This window comes from Mustela putorius, unplaced genomic scaffold, assembly GCF_011764305.1.
Source record: "Mustela putorius furo isolate JIRA1106 unplaced genomic scaffold, ASM1176430v1.1 tig00003867_pilon_pilon_pilon, whole genome shotgun sequence".
Lineage (NCBI taxonomy): Eukaryota > Metazoa > Chordata > Mammalia > Carnivora > Mustelidae > Mustela > Mustela putorius.
The window spans coordinates 7,388,419-7,409,951 of NW_025422019.1; the positions used below are offsets into that span (position 1 = coordinate 7,388,419).

The window sequence follows — 21,533 nt, forward strand, 5'->3', positions numbered from 1 at the left end:
TCAACTCAGGTCTTGATCTTAGGGATGTGAATTCAAGCCCCACGTTGGGCTCCATGCTGGGCAGGGAGCTTACTTTTAAAAGAAAGAAAAAAGAAGAAGAAAACTTAAGAAGAGCAAAACAAATTTTAACAATGCATGTTTACAATTCTAGTGTAGTCCCTACTGATGTTTCCTTCCTTATCACTCAAGCTTCTACAGTTAGTACCAAATCCGTGTCAACGACTGGGTCCCTCCAGCGGTCTCGAAGTGATATTGACGTGAATGCAGCAGCCAGTGCCAAGTCTAAGGTGTCTTCGGCCTCGGGCGCTACGCCTTTCAGCTCTGCAGCGGCCTTGCCTCCTGGGTCATACGCATCCTTAGGTAACCAGACTCCCACCTCCTTCCTCCTACAGCTCTGCTGTTAGAGATTACAGTTAGCCCTGCTCAGATTTATTTAACAAATTATAAAACACAATCACTGAGATTTTACTGTTCCAGAGCTGATATTTAAGTATAAGTAGCTCTGTGTGTTTACTGCTGATTCCCAGCCACCCTTTGTTGAGTGTTCCCTTTCTCTGGAGCATCGTCCCTTTTAGTGACGAGTAAGTACCTGTGGGCTCACACACAGTGTGTCACATCCTTCAGCTTCACTTCTCCCTTTGTGGCAGCCCGGCCAGCACCTGCACCACCTCCCATATTGCCAAACTGGCTTTTACCCCCTCGTGCCATTGGTGGGGCAGAGTCAGAGGGTTTAGTGAGGGAGTCACCAAAGACTGTTGTAGTTAGGTGTATCCCAAATTAAGAATACGACTGGGGTGGCACAGGTGTGGGGTGCAGGGACCCCAGCAGGGGGCATCTCTAGAGAAATGTGGTGGATTCCATAGAACAGGGTTGGTCTTGCATTTGTCACCTTGGGAGGACAGTGTACTTTAACAATGGCCAAAGGATTTTTAAAAAACTATTTTTAAAACAGTTCATATCTGACAGAATGGAATGTCAGTTTTTCCACAGACAACTGAACACCCGTATGTGAGGCTGATCACTGGTTATATTTTATTTTTGTTAGAGCAAAATCATTCAAGCCAAAATCTGCGGACTTTGCTGGATGGGTTTTATTTTGCATTTTATGGAAATTGAATACATACAGCTTAAGCTTCATGGAACATTGAGACTGAATCACTTATGTGGTTTACAAACCAGTTCCGAAGTCATTTCTGAAACTAATGTTCTGAGCATGGAAGCCGAGTGAGAGAGCACCGAGAGGTGATTACGGGCCTCCCACTGATTAGCTTGGTGGCCTTGAATGGGCCTTGTAGTCTCTGAAGCTGGTTTTTCCACCTAATTAGTTGTGGTAATAGTCACCCAGCTCAGACACATGTGAAGGATCAATGAATGGATATAAAAGTCCTTTGTAAACTATTGTCCTGTAAGGTGAAAGAAAACCAGATTGTGCTAGGACCATTACAGTGAGAAAGGCCTGTGTTCTGGAACATCAAGTCAGTTAAGTCATTCTTATTTTCTCTAGGGAGATACCTCAGACACAGGTACCTTTTGATTAAAAAACCCACTGAGTGTTCTTGCTTTCTAGCATTTTAGTACTGTGGCATCACCCCAGAGTGTTAGGACGTTAGATTGGTAGGTAGTCGTGGAGTAAGGGGGAAGTCAGTATGACTCTCTCCTGGGTAGAGTAGCTTTTTTTGCTTTCAGTCAGTTCTGAGTATGTACCCCATGTTTCAATACATGTGATCCGCCTTGAGTGTTTGTCATCAGTATTTGTTTCATCGCTTGAAAATTTGAGTAAAACTCATCTTTTAGAGTACTCAGTAGTTTTTGTTTCTTTGTGCGTATTTGGGATATTTTAATAGGAACCATGTAGACTTCCTCCCGGTACTTGTAACAGTACTGAGGTCTTTTGGCCTGATGATACAGAATTGACCTCTTAAAACCCTGAGGATAAATTTTCAGCCCCGCCTTAGCTCTTCTTATCACAAGACTGGAATAGTCCATTCTCTCCCAAGAGAGTGACTCCCCCTGCTTGCCTCATGTTTTGAACCACAAAACAACAAAACCCCCAGAAATTTAACATAATCCTACTGAGGAATTGTTACGATTACTACTTGGGGTGGCATGTTACATCTGTACAGAAGTGTAGCATCGAAGCTGACAATCCTTTTCCGAACTTCTAGAGTCCAGACACGTGAGGGAAGATACGGAGTCCGTAGGCCTTGACGCAGGTACCCCGCTGTACAGCTTCTGCTGCTCTTTGTAGTTGGGATAGGCATCATTGCTAGAGCCAGCTTCTGTCAGCTTCCTACTCGCCTCTGTTCTTTGGGTGACTCTTCAGTACTTTAGTGTTTGGTTTCTCCCCCTCACACTGCTGGTACTTGGTTCTATGAGAAAGAAACTCTGAAGAGGATGAGGGTTGGCTAAAACAGAAAATCAACACCTTATCAACCAAGGGGCTACCCTGGGTTGCCATGTTTCGTTTTGTTTTCCAAAAGCCAAAAGCCACATTATACTAAAGCTGATTTTAATACAAGGCACACTTATTCGCTTCAGAATCTGCTTTGCTGTTGAACTTGTTTCTTTTTTAGTTTTATTTTAAATTGTACTTTTGCTTTTTTAGTAGCTAATAACATTCTGCTTTTTAATTTTTTTACTGTTACTAACTGTTCCCTGTTATCCCTTCCCTTGTTTTTTAATTTGCTTAAAGACGGTACTTCCACTAAAGCGGAGGGTAAGCGGTTTGTTTCTGTGATTGAGGTGTGTCTCGCCTTTACCTGTCCTCTGTGCTCACTGAGTGTTGCCTGGTGCCCACTCGTCCTCACCGAGGTCCCTGCATGACACGTTGCACGTTCCTCCCACTCTTCTTTGTTCTGTTTCCCCGGCTCTTTGCCTTTCCTTGACCTGAGTTCTCCTTTCCTCCCTTGTTCTGTCATGGTTCTGGTGATTTTGTCACTCAACGTGTGCTATATGTGGTTTCCGGCGCCCAGCCCACCCCGGCCAGGAGCATCGCCAAGACTTTGTGTGCTGCCGTCCTGTGGGCTGCTCGTCTCAGATTTTGTTACTCCCCAAGCATTCCCTTTGTAACTCTTTTTCTTTCTCTTTACTTTTGTACTTCTGTGGGCCTCTCAGGATTTGCCTTTCCTGTTTTGAAAATAAATTCAGTGTCATTATTTAGGTGAAAGGCTGGTAACAGTTTCAGGTAATATACAGAAATTTTAAACAATGCTTTTCTCTTCCCTAAAGATGCTACTGAATTATACGATATCATTTTTATTTGTGTCCCTGACACGTACCCCATTCATCTATCGACCCTTGTTCTTCTGCTTGCCGGCTGTGTATTAAATGCATTCCATGTGCTGTGTTTGGCGCTATACACAGGATCTAGCATGGAGAAAGAAAAACACGCCTCCAGATCCACTGTGGTTTCTTTTTATGCCATTCTCCAGAAATTCTTCCTGATTGTACATTCTCTTTTGACTTTCAGACCTAATCATATCAGTTTGTACAGATCTTTCATTAGCACATGCTAGACGAGACGAGACTATCCCTTTGCACAGTCTGGCTGGAAAGCAGGATAATGCCTCAAGTAACTGAAATTTAGAGGAACCTCATCTGCTTCAGTGGCTTAGACCCACAAACCCTCACCGTAATGATGTAACAATTAGAAGCCGCTTGTTAACTTGCATACATTATTTAGCTGTTCTAAAAAGGTAGCCTGCAAAGTGGACTGGTGCTTTCTTTATACATGCAGTTCATGGTACTTTTAATCGATACACTACTTCCTCAGGGTACCTCCTTAAGGAAAAGTTAGGAATGGAGTTTTTTTTAAAGGATGAGCATAACCTCAAGGTCTTTGTTCTTCGAATTGAACCTCATCACAAGAATTACTTGCAGCTTGCTAAAGGAACAGAGTCCTGGGTCCTTCCTCCTGAAATCCTGATTAAGTTTGGAAGGAACAGTAGAATCTGAATTTTCAGTAAGCCCTGCAGGGTGATTCTTCGGGGTGGACAAATGTGAGAAGTGAAAAGTTCCCCAAATGAAAAATGGACAAGAAGCCTGTCACAATGAGGATCTCCTTCCTGAGAGTAGCAGACTCTTGGGGCTGGGTGTGATTTCCTGCATTTTTTAGCACATAACAAGTAATTGTACATTTCTCCTTCCCAAAGAAATGATCCTACGTTATTTCTTCAACCTGGATGAAAGAGGAGTGGAGTGTGGAATTCTGGAATGTAGATGGAATGGGAGGATGGTCCGAGGGAGATTGTTTTTTTTTTTCCAGATGCTTGAATTTCATACGCTTATGTGACAGAGTTGAAATCAGCCTGCTGTTTTCCCCAGCGCTGGGAATTTTTCACCTTTCTTTCTTTTTATCAGTTTTTTTCTTACCAGTGCAGAGCAAGGTCAGAAGATTGCCTACCCAATTACTGTGCCAGAGACCAGGGATGAGGCATCTCTTTCTAGTTTTTGCCATAGGGAAGGTGGGAGAATGAGATGGGGCCCTTTCGTTGTATCAGGTTCAGAATCCCATGGAAGACAGGAAGACAGCCTTAGTGAAGGGAGCCGGTGAGCCTTGTTCCCTGCGTCCAGGGGCACGCAGGCTGGCAGGGGCGGGACATCAGGCCTTCGGCCCTCGGTGCCCACGAGAGGGAAGGGACAGAGTGCGGGGGACTGCCTGCTCCAACACACCTAGCACCCTCTGGCTGTGAGGCGGTGAAACCTAGCCCTGCTTGGAAAAGCCACACACAGTTCTTAGAAAAAGGCATGAAACATCATGACTCTCAGGAAAGAGTAAATACCATGTGGTCCTGAGTTTCCTGTCTGAAGTTTTGGAATCCTTACGGGCCTTTTAAAAATTTGTTAATAGTAATAATCTTGGGAAGCATTTTCCTGTCTACTTCCTGAGACCAGAAGAGACAGGTGCTTTCATCAGTAGGAGACAGAGATATGACTGGGAATCAGTCGTTGGATGCTCTAAATTCAAAATTCACATTTGAATTCTGGCCACTTCATTAGTGGAGGTATGGAGCAAATACATCTCATGTGGGAGTTTCTTTATCATACCCAACAAATAGCCTTGTTTACATTTACAACTAGTCAGAAAATACTTTTTTGCGAAGAACCCATAGAAACTCATCTTGTGGACGAAAGTTTATTTCCAGGTTATCTTTGTGTAATTTGGGGGGATTTAGAAGGACGCATTTATGTTGTTGGTTCTGCTGCTCGTGGAAAGTCTGTGATGGGATGCTTCGGCTTTGAGTCCCATCTAATACTCAGGATTTTTAGTTAGTATGGTTTAGGAAATGCCCTATTCATATTTTTTCCTGGAACACATAATTTTAAATGAAGGGTTACTGGGCTTGAGTGACCCATGGGAGCTGATGACCTACTGATCACATCAGAGCATAGATGATCATACATTATTAAGTCAAAGATGGTTTTGAGATTACAAAATCAAGATAACCATATAGCCTTGTCTGCTCTTCAGGGGAAGGAACTTAGATTTTAGTTCACTTTTACTGGTACATAAAACATTTGGTATTGCTACATATTTATCCAAGAGCTCTGAATTTTAAATGACTGACTTTTCTTACACAGTGAAAAAAAAAATAGGTGTCTGTCGGAGTAAAAGAGTATTAAGGTTCTTTTAGTTTTATCTTTAAAAAACATGAGGAAAATTTCCTTTGGGGGAATGATACTTGTAGGTAACAGAATTTATAAGGGTTCGACTGCTTAGATTTTGGTTTTATCAAAATTGCCACCTATGAGTAGAGGTTGGTTTATTTGTGCCCTGAAGCCATGAATTTGTAAAGCAGATACGTATGCCAAAAGGCTCCAGTGTGATGAATGGAGATTTACATACAAGACCAGTTAATCTTTATAACCTCTAAATTGAGAATTGCCTGAAATTCCGAAACATAAGGGGACAGAAACCCTAGTGGCATGAGGCTGTCTGATAAGTGATTTTTTTAAAAAATTGCCTTAGATTGAATGTAGGAAAACCAGACCTACAAGTTAAACTGGGTACATAGGTTTCATTTCCTATTTTGAGGGCTCTTCTAGAAGAATGGTGGTGTGGTTGAGAGAAATTCTTCAGGAGCTCTTTTAAAAAGCTACTCAATATGGATGTTCTGTCTTCATTCTGTGAAAGTCAAAGGCTGTTCTCTTTCAGCTCTTTGTTTTCTTCTGGGTCTGCTTTTCTTTGGATGGGTGTGTTTGTTGCTTTTCCATCTCCAGAATTTTTTTTTTTTTTCCTGTTGGTTAGTTCTCTAATACCTCATGTTTCTATTTCTCTTATATACCCTTTTTTTTTTTGTCATGTCTACTTTCTATCTCTGTCGTAACACAGTATGAGTGAATATGAATGTTAGTAACAGGTCATAATATAGAACTGAAGTATATTTTTACTCTGTTGCATTTGTTGAGTAGATTTTGTTTTTCTTAAAGACCATGGAGTATTTTATATCATTTCTTTAAAACATATAATGGCGGGGCGCCTGGGTGGCTCAGTGGGTTAAAGCCTCAGCCTTCAGATCGGGTCATGATCTCAGGGTCCTGGGATAGAGCCCTGCATGGTGCTCTCTGCTCAGCGGGAAGCCTGCTTCCCTTCCTCTCTCTCTGTCTGCCTCTGTCTGCTTGTGATCTCTTGTCTGTCAAATAAATAAATTTTGAAAAACAAACAAACAAACATAATGGCACTCAAAAAACATGAGGTTCACCAAATTAATAAACCCTCTCCTTACAAAAGAAAGCTATATCTGAATACAACACAACAGAGACCCTTTTAACACCCCAAAATTGATTTTAAGGGTGCCCTGAGGTCTTAGTGACTCATGTGAGTCCCTGTGGCAGAGAAGAAAGAAGCTGTTGTGTTCCCCCCAGGTCAGAGGTAAGGTTGGCATTGAGCTGGCATTGTCTAACTGCTATAGATCCATGAAAGGGTAGACTAGGAACAAAAGCTCTTTATCTTCAGGTTGACATGGTATCTCTTAACTTTGTCCTAGCCAGAGGGGAAAAACCAATCTTGCCTCATTTGTAACTGAGCTCTCTACTCACTGAACTGTGGTTTTAGTTCTCGTTATCTGTGGTGTCTGGGAAACCCCAGCCTGGTGAATTAAAGTGGTCTGGGCTTATAGCCCCCAAGCGTGCTGGACAGGAGCAGTGAACTTATATAAAGGAAGGCACTCAAATCTGGTTCCTCAGGATTCCCACAGATTAAAACATGTCAAATGTGAGCTCATAATTGGTGATTACATCTATAATGAGTGAGAACAGCAGAGGAAAAGAATACAAATGCATTTAATCCTTCAAGACTTCAGCGTCTTTTATGTAATATGAAATTATTACAGTTAAATGCTTAAAAGAAATAAGCTTGCATTTTTAGCAATATGTAGAATTCAGTAGTCTGACTGACCACCCTCCTCATTGAGAACACATCACTGATCTGGGATAAAAGCCATGAACCTACACATCTCCCGACCTAAGCAGAAACAGGAACCCTAGCAAGAGGGGGGAAATGTGGTTTGCAGCCTGAGATTTTTGTCTGAATGTCTGAGATGATGTTGGGCATTTCCTTTGATGGGTATGCAGGTTATGAAGGACAAGAGGTAAAGTGGAGCCTACCCAAGACCTGATCATGACTGAGGAACAGAAAGTTAAGTCCACTAAACTAGGAGGGAATTTTTGCCCATTTCTCAACCTTGATACTGGGTAGAGGGGGGCAATAATCTTCCCTCAGAATTTGCAACCATAAATTGCACTTTTATGTAGTTTTTGGATCAGAATTTACACTTTGTGGTCTGAAAACCCAAATAGATAAATCATATTAAAGTGGTTGTGGATTGCTTATGCCCACAAGACGCTAGCAGAAGCCAACATAAATCCTCGTTGGAATACAACTTCAGTTTGGATCTTAAAGAATTTCTATAAAGTTCCAAGAAAAGGAATCATTTCATTGTCTTAATATTTAAAGAAATAAAAAGAAATTTTGGGAAGACCAGCAAAGGAATAAGAGACTATAAAGAATGACCAGGTAGATTTTGAAGAATAAATGGATCTTCTAGAAATGAAAATACAGCAAACTATTAAAATGAACTCAGTGGGTAAATTGAGCAGCAGTATCATTGTAGCATAAGAGAATTCATGAATTCAAGACAGGAAAGTACTGTCCAGAGTACAGTGCGAAGGGTAGAGTTGAAATATGACAGATACAAAGTTATGTGGAAGGTGGTGCAGACATTTAACAAAGAGAGAATGGGGCAGACAGTATTTGAAGAGGTGATGGCTGGGAATTCTCCAGAATTAATCAAAGACTCGAACCCACAAACTCCAATAACCCAGCAAATCCCAAGCAAGACAGACAAATGGTGAAATGGCAGAATACCACAGACTGAAAAAGAACGTATTAAAGCAGCCAGAAAGACAAAGCGACTACCCACAAAGGAAAGCTAGAGTTTACGTACAAATAAAACTGGGGAAATCTCTCTGGGTAAGATAGATGGAGCATATCACCATCCATGTCCTGCTGCTCATTTTGCACTGCAGTTTTTAAAGATGCTATCATACAGGGAATCTGGGTAAGGAGTGCACAGGCTCCCTCTTCCATCTTATAGATGCATCAGCATCTACAGTTATCTCAAAATGAAAAGTTCAGTTTAAAAAGAGAGGGGTATTAAAGAGGGCACATGGGAAGAGTGCTGAATGTTCTCTGCAAATAATAAATTGGAACACTACATCAAAAACTAATGAAGTACTGTATGGTGACTAACATAACATAATAAAAAAAAATAAAGTTCAAACACATACAAAAAATAAGAGGTTTTCAAACTCCCGTTTTCCCAAAAGTATGATTTCACCGAAGCTGTGTTTTTAATAATGTTATTTTAATTTATGAGACCGTAAAAGATAGTAAAGCATAACCTTAAAAAAGTAAGACAAAAGAAGGAAACAGAAGAGGCTAAAAGGAAAATGAAAAGACAAATAAGTGTGATATAAGATGGTAAAAATAAGCTCACATGAGCTAAACTTTGCAGTTAAAATAGACTATTAGACTCGATTGTTTTTAAAGATCCAGCTATGTGAAATTTAAAGGGACAAGCCTTTTAAAAGATAAGGCTGCAGATAGAATAAAAGACAAAGGATAAGAGCTGCAAAATAAAAGGAAGCTGTTGAAAATCTGTTACTGGGGCTCCTGGGTGGCTCAGTTGGTTAGGTGACTGTCTTTGGCGCAGGTCATGATCCTGGAGTCCCAGGATTGAGTCCTACATCAGGCTCCTTGCTCAGCAGGGAGTCTGCTTCTCCCTCTGACCCCCCTCTCATGATCTCTCATTCTCTCTCTCTCTAAATAAATTTTTAAAAATCTAAAAAAATCTAGTAATAACAAAAAATAAGGAAAAACCTTTACTTTGAGACAAAGAGGATTGCTATATAATAAAAATGATTAGATCACAAAGATGTAATCATACTGAATTTTAATGATTTTGATAAAAATAGCGTCTGGGGCGCCTGGGTTAAAGCCTCTGTCTTCAGCTCGGGTCATGATCCCAGGGTCCTGGGATCGAGACCTCACATCGGGCTCTTTGCTCTGCAGGGAACCTGCTTCCTCCTCTCTTCCTGCCAGCCTCTCTGCCTACTTGTGATCTCTGTCTAATGGGTAAATAAAATCTTAAAAAAAAAGAAAAATAGCCTCAAAGTACACTGAAAAGCATTTGCAAATTCACCTTTGTGTAGTGAGTGATCTACAAAAATATAAACTTCTAGCTCTTTTCCTCCCTGGCTGTTTGAGGCTCAGTCACCATCATGAATGACATAGTAACTATCCAGACCAGGAAGTTCCATGACCGACCAACTATTTCAATGGAACAGAAGGTCACTGATGTTCTTCATCCCAGAAAGGCAATGGTACCTAAGACAGAAATTTGGGGAAACTAGTCAAAAATATATCAGACCACATCCGATGTCATCTTTGTATTTGGAATCAGAACCCATTTTGGTTGTGGCAAGACAGTGGGCTTTCACATGATTTATGATTCCTTGGAATATGCAGAGAAAAATGAAGCCAGACACAGATTTGCAAGATGTGGCCTATATGAGAAGAAAAAAGTCATCAATAAAACAATGAAAGGAATGCAAGAACAGAATGAAGAAAGTCAGGGATTCTAAAAACCATTGTTGGTGCTGGCAAAAAGAAGTGAGCTGGAGATGGGACAACAGAAGGAGTAAAGATTTTGTGGTGACTGTGGGGATTGTGCAGATTTTTTATGAGAGGATTAATAAACTAAGAACTTTCATGTGTCTGAAAAATATACATATGTATATATAAATTTCTGAATATGTAGCACATTCATGTAGTTCAAAGCTCAAAGATAGTAGGAGGTACACAGTCTTATCTCTTCATTTGCCTAGTTACCACTTCTTTCCCTTCCACGCCAGTCTAACAACTTTTAGTTTCTTTTCTATCAAGAGTTTCTTGGCATATAAAAGCAATATAAAAATCATATTTTCTCCCATTCTTAAAACCTAAAAGATAGCATATTTATACATACCATTCTGCATCTTGGTGATTTTTACTTAATGTATCGTAAGATCCTTCCATATTAGGTTAGAGAGGGCATTCTCATTCTTGATTATCACCGTATGGCATTCCACTATGTGGATTACCTTACTCAGCCAGCCCCATTTTGATAGACACTGGGATTATTTGCAGAGTTTTGTTATTATAAACAATGCTGCCATGAATATAACCTCTTATATACTATCATTTTGTATGGGTGCACGTATATCGGTTGCATAAACTAAAATGGAATTGCTGGATTAAAAAGTGCATGCATTTTTAATTGTGGTAGATATTGCCAAATAACTTTTTATAGAGGCTGTACTAATTTCCACTCCCAGCACCAATGACAGTGCCTCTTTTCCTACACACTAGACTATCAGCATATTCTTGGATTTTTGCCACTCTGATATGTGATCGATAAATGGCATTCTTTTTTTTTTTTGTCTGATAAATGGCATTCTTAATATCATTTTAATTTTCTTACTGAGTGAGGCCGAACAATATCTCATATGCTCAAGAGCTATTTCTATTGTCTGTTAACTCTTTTCCTAGCTTTTGTCCATTTTTTATTGGTTTGCAGCAGTGGTGTGCTGGAGCTGTCTTGAGCTTTTTCATGACAGCCATTTGTTAAATTTTTGGACATTTGGAATCTGGTTGATTTCATGTTAGTAGCCTGAAACTGGCCACGGTGGGGAATATTTACACCAGAGAAACTGGAAAACACTGATTGGTAGGAACCCTCTCCCACTGCCAGTTGTTAAACATTTATCAGCACAGGCTGGTTGGTGGACTTCTTATTGATTCCTAGAAAACTTTTATATGTTAAGGAAATTAGCCCTTTGTGATTTGAATTGCAAATAATTTTTCCTAATTTGTCCTTTTCCTTAACTTGTTCATAGTTTTATTCTTGTCATACTAAGGTTTTGCAAAAAATTAAGGAGACTTCTTAATTTTCTGATGGTTTTAATTTTGTCATAGCTAGAATGGACTTTTCCATTGTAAGTTACAAAGGATTTCTCCTATGTTTTCTTTTAGAACTTTTATGGTTTTGTGTTTTACATTTTAATCTTAGGTTCATTTGCTGATTTTCTTGTTGTAAAGTACGAAATACAGATCCAGCTTATTTTTGCAAAGCAAAACAAACAAACGAGACCTAGAAATACGTATTTTTTTAAAGCAACACATTATGTTGAACTACATATCAGTCCTCATGGAATGAAGCAAAAGCAGTTCTTAGAGGGAAATTCATAGCCTTGAGTTTATATTAGAAGAGAAACAGGAGGTTGTTTCCAATTTGTTAGAAAAATAACAGAATAAACCCAAAGGAGAGTAGGAAAGAAATAATAAAGATAGGAGTACAAGTTAGTGAAATAGGAATTAAACATTCACTAGACAGGATTAAGAAATACAGTCTTATGAGGAATTGGATAATCCCAGTCTTCCATCAACTCCAAGAAGATAAAGTGGGAATATTTTCCTCATTAATGGAGCTGGCATAGCCTTAGAACTAAACCAGAGGAAGTACGGTTGAGACATTGTGAGTGTGCATATTATGAGCATAGGAGTTTATTTCAGGTTTTTTGTTTTTGCTTTTAAAGATTTTATTTTATTTTATTTATATATATATTTTTTTGGACAGAGAGAGTGAGCATACAGGCAGGGGGAGTGGCAAGGAGAGAGAGAAGCAGACTCAGTGGAGGGAGAAGAGTACGGAGCCCCATGCAGGGCTCAATCCTAGGACCCTGGGATCATGACCCAAGCCAAATGCAGGTGCTTAAGTGACTGAGCCACCCGGGTGCCCCTTATCTCAGGTTTAATAGCTTAGAAACTTCCAGATGGAGCTCAGCGCATCTAAGAGAAGAATCCTCTTATCTCAGAAGATGCAGAGAAAGCATCAAAAAATTCAACATTTTGGCAGATTATTAGCAATTAGGAATAATAAAGGAGTTCTCTTAGTCTGTTGAAATATCCTAGTTTTTGTGAAATTCCAGAATTTTTTGTGCTTAATGTGACTCAGAGTAGCAAATCCTACTTGTATAGGTGTGGACTACATGTCTGAGACAGTGGGATAAAGGCAGAGAAATGAAAGGGTGGAGTTCAAAGGGAAAAAACTGAAGTCTTGTTTGTAGATGGTATTCTATTTACATAACTGCAGATAATCTACATACAAGTTAGTAAAATTAACAAAAGTGTAGCAAGGTTCCCAGAATTAAGATCAAAATATAAAGATTAATTACATTCACGTTTGTCAAGAAGTTAGAAAATATAGTGCGTCATAAAAATAAGGCACCTTTGAATAAATCTGTAAGAATTGAGTAAGGCTTTTAGGAAAGATAAAGCTTTATTGTAAGACATTGAAGAAAGTGAGATCAATGAAGGAAAAAACATGGAAAGATCAATATCATAAAGCTGTCTTATTCCCCCCGCCATCCTTCAGGTTAACCTGCAGTCCATATAATACCAGTTAAGATTTCAACAGGTCTTTTTAAACTGAATCATTAGATGCATGTGGAAGAGAGCAAAGGCTTTAAGAAAAAGTGGGTTGATTTCCAGTTAGCAAGATTTTTTCTTTTTAAGCTTATCACAACATTTTGATGTTGTACCAGTGTGGACACGTGGACCAATAGGATAGACTAGCCAATTGAGAAGCCTATATATGTATTTAAGTACTTGGTAAATGACAAAAGATGGCTTTGTAGATCAGTAAGAAAAGGATTAAGAAAATGTATTTGGACATTGGTAGTCCTATGGAAAAAATAAAACATCTCTCCTTTACCTCCTGCAGAAAAATAATTTCCGTAAGCTCACAAAAAAAAAAATGTTGAGCATAACAGTAAGTTTTGGAAAAATATATACCCTATGGTATAACTAAAAGCACTTAAAATATATAAAATAATGCCATCTGTTTCATGGTTATACAACAATATTAAAAGTTTAAAGAAATGCAAGGGGATAATGAACACTGGGTTTAGGATCAGGTTACTAAATGTTGGGAGAAAGTAGGAGATACAGGGACATTAGCAAAGATTTTTATTTTTTAAGCTGAATGGGTATGGATGTTCATTTAAAATTCCTTTTTGTGACCTAAATGTTTTGCAGTAAATTTAAAATAGGGAGTGAGATTCAGTTGGTTTTTCATGTTCACTTTGCCTTGGTGACTGCCTTAATTTAGCTTGGTGACTTCCTTAAGAATATGAAATGGCCAGCCAGGCAGGCACAGGTAGCTAAACCAGTGACGTGGCCTTGGACAAATTAATGAATCCGCCCCTCCCATTTCTCCTCTTCTCATCTGTAATATGAGAATAATTATATGTTCTTAGGAGGATCCCAAGTTCACACATATACAGCTCTTAGTATAGTACCATACATGTAGCTCTTCGTATAGATTCTAGAATTTGTGAGTCTTTACTTCAGCTGTGATTAAAAATTATTGATTCTTTCTAGCTTTAATTTTTTTTCTTAATGCAATACTTTAATTGCTCCTTACCTCCCTTTCTTGAACCTTTTTCAAGCCTTAGGATTTGTTTAACTGTATTCTTTTTCTGTAAGCTTTCTTAAATGATGAGGTAGAAGTGGTTTTGAGCAATGTTAAGTTGCCACTGTGAGTTCCGTTGGTTTGTGTTTTCCCTATCAGATTGTTCCGACTGAAGTATAGCAGGAGAGACATTTTGTGCCCACCCAAAACCAAAGAAGCCCTGAATTTTAAAAAGTTTAGTCTCTAACTATACTAGTCTGGTTATCAATGATTTTGCATTTGTGGTTTCATGGCTTAATAATGGGAGTTAACAGATTGCTTTACTTACAATGGCAAATTCTTTAAACGCCTGTGACATTGCATTATTTTTAGGTCGCTGTTTCTCTTGCTACTCTTATAATACTGATTCTGTCTTCATCTTTTGCAGCTTAGGAACTTGTTGGCATACATGCTTTAAAATAGAAGTTTAGTGCTGCATATCAAAACACATTTATTCTCCAGGGTGCTCTAGCTTTTGTTGATTGCTGATTTAAGGGTTTGGTTTTTTGGTTTTTTGTTGTGTTTTGTTTTATTTTGCTTTGTTTTGTATTTACTCTTTTTCTGTAGTATTTTTCATAAGATAATAGCTAATATTTTCTGCCTTTGGAAATTTGACAGATTTATAGGTAATAAAAAAAAGAGAGTTTAATGTGAAAAAAAATCCTCTAATAGATATCACCTCCTCATCAGAAAATATAATATGCTAGAACCTTTGTAACAGAAGCACCTTCCAGGTTCATGACTCTCAGAAGTTGCTAACCTAGCTGTAGAACTTGGGTGCGTGGACAAGATGCACGTGTGTGTGCACACAGGGGAATTGGGTCAGGACGGCCCATGAGGAAGACCCACGCCCCAGCGGGTGACCCATTCAATGCCACTTGTTCATGGTGTGGGTGGTTCTCTGGAGTCGGTCACACCTACTAAAAACATAATGGAAACCCCGTTTTTGCTGCATCTTCCAGGTCGGATCCGCACGAGACGGCAGAGTTCCGGGAGCGCCACCAATGTTGCCACCACACCTGACAATCGAGGCCGCAGTCGCGCCAAAGTGGTTTCACAGTCCCAGCGTAAGAAGTGTATTTTATACTGTCTGTTATCTCAGTTTTGTTCAGCAGCCCACTCTACGGTTGACGAATTGGTAGTATTTTCAGTACTTCAGGGGAGAAGCACTTGTGTAGCTCTAAGCTGCCGTGAATAGTCTTGATGTTTGTGGGTAAGCTTACAGCATGGACTGTTCCAGGGTGCTTTTGTCTCCTGGCCAGGATTTAAATTTTGTATTATTAAGCATTAAATATTAAAATGTGGCTTCTCTCCCTTTCCTCAAGCATCTCAAATTTAGACCTACCTGGGCTGTGACCCATTTTACTGTTGATAAGGACTCCCTCTGATGTAATTTAAGAGCAGTACCTGGGGATTATTTTAACGTGGAGTTCTCTTTCAGTGGTAATAAGCAAATCCATTAAAAGCTCTCCCCATTAACCCTGTGTTCTAACATTTGCAGCCTGCTCTCTTCTTCCTGCCAGTGTGGGCTCCTGCTTTGCCCCACTGCTCTCGCTTCCATTACTGCTTGTCTGTACATGTCGAGTCACTTGGCTTGTTAGCATCGGCCATGAAAGCAGCCACAGATGGAAGGGGTGTGTTCACATCGCTCTTAGGAGCACCCTGGTGTCTCACCTCCCAGCCACACGTGCCTTTGAGTCCCCCACTCCCTCTGTGTGCATAGAGCTGGGTGTCCATGTGCATATGGTGGGGGAAGGCTCCCCTTCCCTGAGAGCTACACAGGGTCGCTCCCCAGCCCCTGTGTGTCCACCTCCTTTGTGGCCCCGGGAGCTGTCTGGCTCACGTAGAGAGTCTGTGGCCAAACCTTAGGTTTGCCTTAGTTTTTAGATTGCCTTTCTCAGCTCCTTGTGAATTCAGATACTCTCCCCTGTCCCTCTGGTAACTCTAGACCTCACGTTAAACAAGTGTAATGCCTTTCTGAAAAGAAGGGTGACGCCGGTGATCCACTGCTGCTGGGTTTGTCTGATGTGGAAGCGCAGGCTTCTGGGGCATCACACAGGTGTATACAGTATAACATAGGTTGTGCATCTGTGCGTAGCCCAGCAACTTTACCTTGAGAACAGCATGCCGGCTCTGGTTATTCTATTGAACCCTAGTGATGCCTGGAGTCACAGATGGAGAGAACGTTCTGTCATGACCTCATATATTTGAGTCAGGTCTTCTTGCACAGAAAGTCTTGACAAAAATGTTCAAAACTCAAAATATGGGTTAGTATGTTAAAATTAGGTTTAATAAAAAATGTCTAGATTTTAGCTGTACCATGTTAGTTCCTTTCTTGGAGAGGGAGGGTTGAACAGTACTTTACATTTTTTTCTGTCTGCTATTCACTGGCATTGGCCTCTGCAGGCATTCTTGCCACTAGTCTGGCTCCTCTGCGTCTGAGGTGGTGAAGACTACTGGCTTCTGTAGTGGGGGTGAGGGCAAGGAGCATTATCCCTTCAGGCCTGTAGAAATCCTGCACCCAGGCTTGGGGCTCCACTTTAAAAGTCTTCAGTTTCACTTTACTCGCTAAATTCCACTCACAGGAAGGTCTGAGACAGCACCAGCAAACAATCAAGACTGGACCTCAAACTTAGGCATATAAATTAAGTGTTAAAAACATGATTTTAATAGGAAGTAAAAATGAGCATATTTTTATGTTTTACAAATATAGATAGATACACTAGCATTTGTAGTCCTGGTATAATATTAAGTAGATTTCATTAACATTGGATTTAGGGCCCTTAACAGCATATTTTAAATGTTTGAGGATTCAAATATGTGGAGATTAATATATTTTAATGTTTGAGGATTTTGCATACGACATTCAGGTGAAACTACTTAGTAGCAGTTTCTTTAAATTCATGATGTTTATCGCGCTTGCTCTGTGCAAAGTTCTAGTTAAGGTGGTAGAGGTGCATGAACGAGTAGGATGCAGTCACTTCTCTCCACTTGCTCAAAACTAGAGAAGAGATGAGCTGCTGGAGGCCAAAACACGTGTCCTCTCTGCATCTCCTCCACCTGGCCCCAGGCCTGGCACATTGCAGGTTCCTAAGCGTTTCGTGAACAGACCTGAAATAAAGGCTGATAGAGTATGATATGACTCTGATAAGCATAAGTACAAAAGTAGACTAGGAAGAAAAATACCTAGAAGAAAAAGCTATTTTGCTAATGTGTTTGTGAACAAAGACATTTGTGTTGTGTTGCATGCTGACCTTCTGTATTGTGCTATTGTCTTTTAATCCACTTTTTGCCTGTCTTTGGTCTGCTCTCATAATCAAGGATCCAGATCTGCTAATCCTGCTGGTGGTAAGCCATTTCTTTTCTTGCCCTTTTTTTTTTTTTTTTTTTTTTTTTGCGTTCTCCCCCACCATGTCCCATGTTCCTTGCACAATATTAATTTCTGTGTTTATTTTGAGCTTAGTTAATCTTTCTGCATTTTTTCTGTATGTTCAAATTCTAGAGTTTGGAATGGATTTCTTTTCTCCTTTTACACAGCTTAATAGTTCATTTGGGTGCCCAAAGTTTATGGGCAAGATTAATAAATCCTAAGACCGGTTCTTTTTCATGGTGATGTGTACCACTGATTTTTATAATGAATTTCATTTTGAATTGTAGCTGTCATTATAAAGTCCTAATTCTTGTGAGTGGTTACCTTAATGATTCATTTGAATGACGAAGGTGTGTGTGTGTTTCCAGGTTAAGTGTTATTTTAAGGGTTTGTATCCCTTATTCATTCTATTCTGGTACATAATAACATGCATTTTTATGTTTGAGAATTTTGTTGCCTTCTCTACTTCAGGAGAGTGGTCTAAGTAGATGACTGCCATTTTGGTGTATTGATGTGATCTTTAAAATTTTGCTGTTTTCTTTAAGAAAAAATGTTGTCTCATGAGTAATGGTTATATAGCTATCCAGCCACTTAGTCAATTATAAAAATGACTGACTATATGATTTGTTTTTAATTTCTAATTCTCTTGTATACATCTCAGGGCATGTGGTCTATATAATTTTATACTTTTGTAGATTTCTGAGATTTCCTTTGAAGATTAGTACACAGTTGGTTTTTGTAATATGTGTGGAAAAGTGAAAAGAATTTCTTCTGTCTGTTGTACATGTGTGTATGTGGGATGTGTGTTTATACATATCTGTATAATTTTGACTGCTCTGTCAATTTCAGAGAGGTATGTTAGTTATTTGTTTCATTAGTTGTTATTTTTCTTAGAAGTGTCTTAATAATTATGGCCTTCTGAATATCTCCCTATATTTTTATCAATTTTATGTTTTATATTTCAAGGCTCTGTTACTTGGAACGTAAAGGTTCATGGTTGTTATGTCTTCATTGACAGTGATTCTTTTATTAATAAGAGATATCCTTTGTCCTTTGTTTAGTGCTGTTTCATTCTGTTTTATTGTTTTCTATTAGGTATGTTGTTTATTTCTTATAAACAACATTCAGTTGAATTTCATTTTTTTAAAAGCCAATCCAAAAATCTTGTAATAGATGAATTTAATCCAGCCACATTTATTATGGTTATGTTTGAGTTTATTCCTACTATTTTATTTTGTTTGAGTTTATTCCTACCATTTTATTTTGTGATTTTTATTTACCATGTTTCTAGTTATCTTCTTACCTCCTTTTCTTCCATTTGTTTAATTAATGGGATGTTTTTAGATCTGTTTTCTTCCACTAATGTTTAAGAAACTTCCGTTAGAATTCTCTTTTTCCAGTGGTTATACTTAAAATATTTCACATATCAACTCTTAAAGAATAAAAATACAAAACAATAAATACCTTTGTGATTATTTGTAGAAATTTGCTGTGGAACAGGGAGCTGTTTGTACTCCGCCTGCTCTTTGAATCAGAAATTTTACTGTCATTTTTGTAGAATTCTACCTGTAATAATTCTTTGTTTGAACATTCTTTTATATTTGATGTTTTCTTATGCTCTATTTTAAAGAAAACAGTACTTCTATCAACAATAAAGCCATTTTAATATAAAAGTATTTCAGCCAAATGAATGTGCTTACTGACTTCTGAAATTCTTATAGTTTATTCCCTGATATACAGCCATTCTTCAGTTTTGTTTTATTTCATTTTTAGCTGGCAGCCGGTCAAGTTCCCCAGGGAAATTGTTGGGAAGTGGTTATGGTGGCCTTGCTGGGGGTTCCTCAAGAGGCCCACCTGTGACCCCCTCTTCGGAAAAACGAAGCAAGATTCCCAGGAGTCAGGGATGTAGCCGAGAAACAAGTCCAAACCGAATAGGATTAGGTAAGGATTCTCGAAGACCTCAAAACATCATTCCCAACTTGGTCATAATTTTTATTGTAATGACTTTGTCTAATGTTGGAAATAGAGATCTGTTTTTGAACTGAGGATGTCACTTTGCCTTTGTTAAAAAGACACTCTGATTTGTGTTTTTTACAGATTATGGCATGTTCAGGTTTGAATTACAACTGAAAAATACATGGGCCTCACCATTCAGACTGATGGAAAAGAATTATGTCACCATGGGCTTTTGTGTTCTAGAGCCACTTAACAAAATGTTAGAACTGGGGGAATGGGCGGGATTGTCTTCTTCACAATTAGGAGCAGTGTTGCCTTTCCTCTTTGTTTCATGCACTAGCACTAAGTAGCCATTAATCTGTATATGCTTGCAAAAGCAATTTGTAGGGTCCACGTATATTTGGATTTGGAACTTCTCTAACCTAATTGGTGGAACTTACGGTCAAAGAATGTGTATAGATACTTCAAACATGAAAACTAGAAACAAATGAAAACCAAATATATAATATTTTTGTGTTATAGTGTTTAGTTTCTTTGTGACAGCATGTAGGATTACCTGAATTACTCTCAGCAGCTTACTCTCTTCAAATCTAATTTATATATAATCTTTTTAATATAAAAGGTATCTTTTGTAATATAAGAAATCTATGTTCATACTCTTTCTTATACCTTTACTGTTTCCTAAGGGTAAAAATCTATTATTGTGAAATCAGAGTACAACTATATAAGTCTTGTTGGCTTTTCTTTCTCATTTATCTCATCAACAGCTTTACTGTTGTTTCCTGTGATGCACAGGCACTTTATTAAGCCTTAGGATCAGAAGACAAAACAGTTAATAGCTTCTGATTTTCAAAGAGCTTGCGGTCGAAGGGATGGAAATGTAAGATAGTATGACAGATACTGTTACACAGTGCTCTGGGACCATAGGAAAGGAGTGTCTTGGGGCCCTGGCCTATACCATACATTCTTCCCAAGAGAGAAATCTGGAAGGACTGGGAGAGGAGAGCCTTGCCAGAAGAGGTCCATTTTTGATGATGTGTAAGGCAGGATTAGGCAAGGCAGGGAGAAAAGGAGAAATGTGTTCCAGGGCACAGAGGAATGTGCTCAGAAACAGGGGAGGGAGCATAATGGGCTCTGGGAACCACAGGTAATTCATTTAGCTGCAGCAAAGGAAGTTTGTCAGGGTTAGGTGGGAGAGGAGGGCAGTGGGGCTGGGAGGGCACTGCTTATAAAAGTCCTTGAAGGCCACCTGAGCTCTGAGAAGTTGGGGAGGGGGGACATATTTAAGAAGTAGAGTGGATAGGAGTTGGTTTGACTAACATTTCCAAAGCAAGTGAGAAATTTCTACATGATCCCAGCTTTCTGTTGGCATTACATAGCATGGTCCCTGAGCTGACAAGTTACTTGGATCCAGCAATAACAAGTTATGTGGATACACCAGGGAAAGTGGCATGACTAGAATATCTAAATTTCAGATTTGAGGATGTAACATATGTATGTTTGGATCTAGTTTCGTCTGGAAAATGCATTTGATTTCATATTTAGTTGTGAGGTTTTGGCTGTCCCTTTTTGGTAGTTAGCTAAATGTATAAGATATATCTTAGCAATCCAGATTAGTATCATACTTTTAAAAATACTTTATTTGGGGGGATTTGACTTTTTATATTATTAAAGTTGCCTTTTTTACCTTTTTCTTGACATTGGGAGTGGAACTGCCCTAGGTTGCCTAACATAACTCTAGGACCTGGTATTCCACGGTTTTAGCTAGGAAGTTTGTGTTGTGGATGGTTGAAAAGATAGCATGTACTAAGCCTTTACAAGGTCCTGTGAAACACCATCCATCAGTAAGAACTAAATAGGAACCTATTCTCTTCTAGAGAATTCTTATTTGAGACAGTATTTTAGACAAAAGTTATTTCTTTGGTGCTTATTAAGAGAGGATTAGTTATGTATAAAGCTTTGAGGTCATATATACAATTCTGTTTAAAGAAGATATTTTATTTAAATTTCTGCACAGTGAGAATACACGCAGCTACAAAGGTAGATAAATGAATCCAGTGCATCTTTCCGCTTTTTCTTACAATACTGCTAAGAGATTCCATTTTATGGGGTGACTGGTGCACAGTGTCTCCAGCAGTAGATTGCCCCTTGTTGTG

At 39.0% G+C, this 21,533-nt stretch overlaps 1 protein-coding gene across 14 annotated transcripts in view; it reads left to right on the top strand.

Annotated features, from left to right (window-relative positions):
* Positions 1–21,533, top strand: part of CLASP1 (cytoplasmic linker associated protein 1) — a 271,909-nt gene that overhangs the window by 171,492 nt on the left and 78,884 nt on the right. For 5 of the 14 annotated variants that reach the window (XM_013060079.2, XM_013060078.2, XM_013060082.2 and 2 more), the window contains exons 19-23: positions 190–360; positions 2,166–2,213; positions 15,014–15,118; positions 17,373–17,399; positions 19,195–19,362. In XM_013060079.2, the coding sequence (XP_012915533.1) occupies positions 190–360; positions 2,166–2,213; positions 15,014–15,118; positions 17,373–17,399; positions 19,195–19,362 (519 nt within the window). Of the gene's footprint in view, positions 1–189; positions 361–2,165; positions 2,214–2,692; positions 2,717–15,013; positions 15,119–17,372; positions 17,400–19,194; positions 19,363–21,533 lie in introns of all 14 variants that reach the window. The other 9 variants (XM_045066557.1, XM_045066560.1, XM_004759782.3 and 6 more) reach the window with 4 other exon arrangements.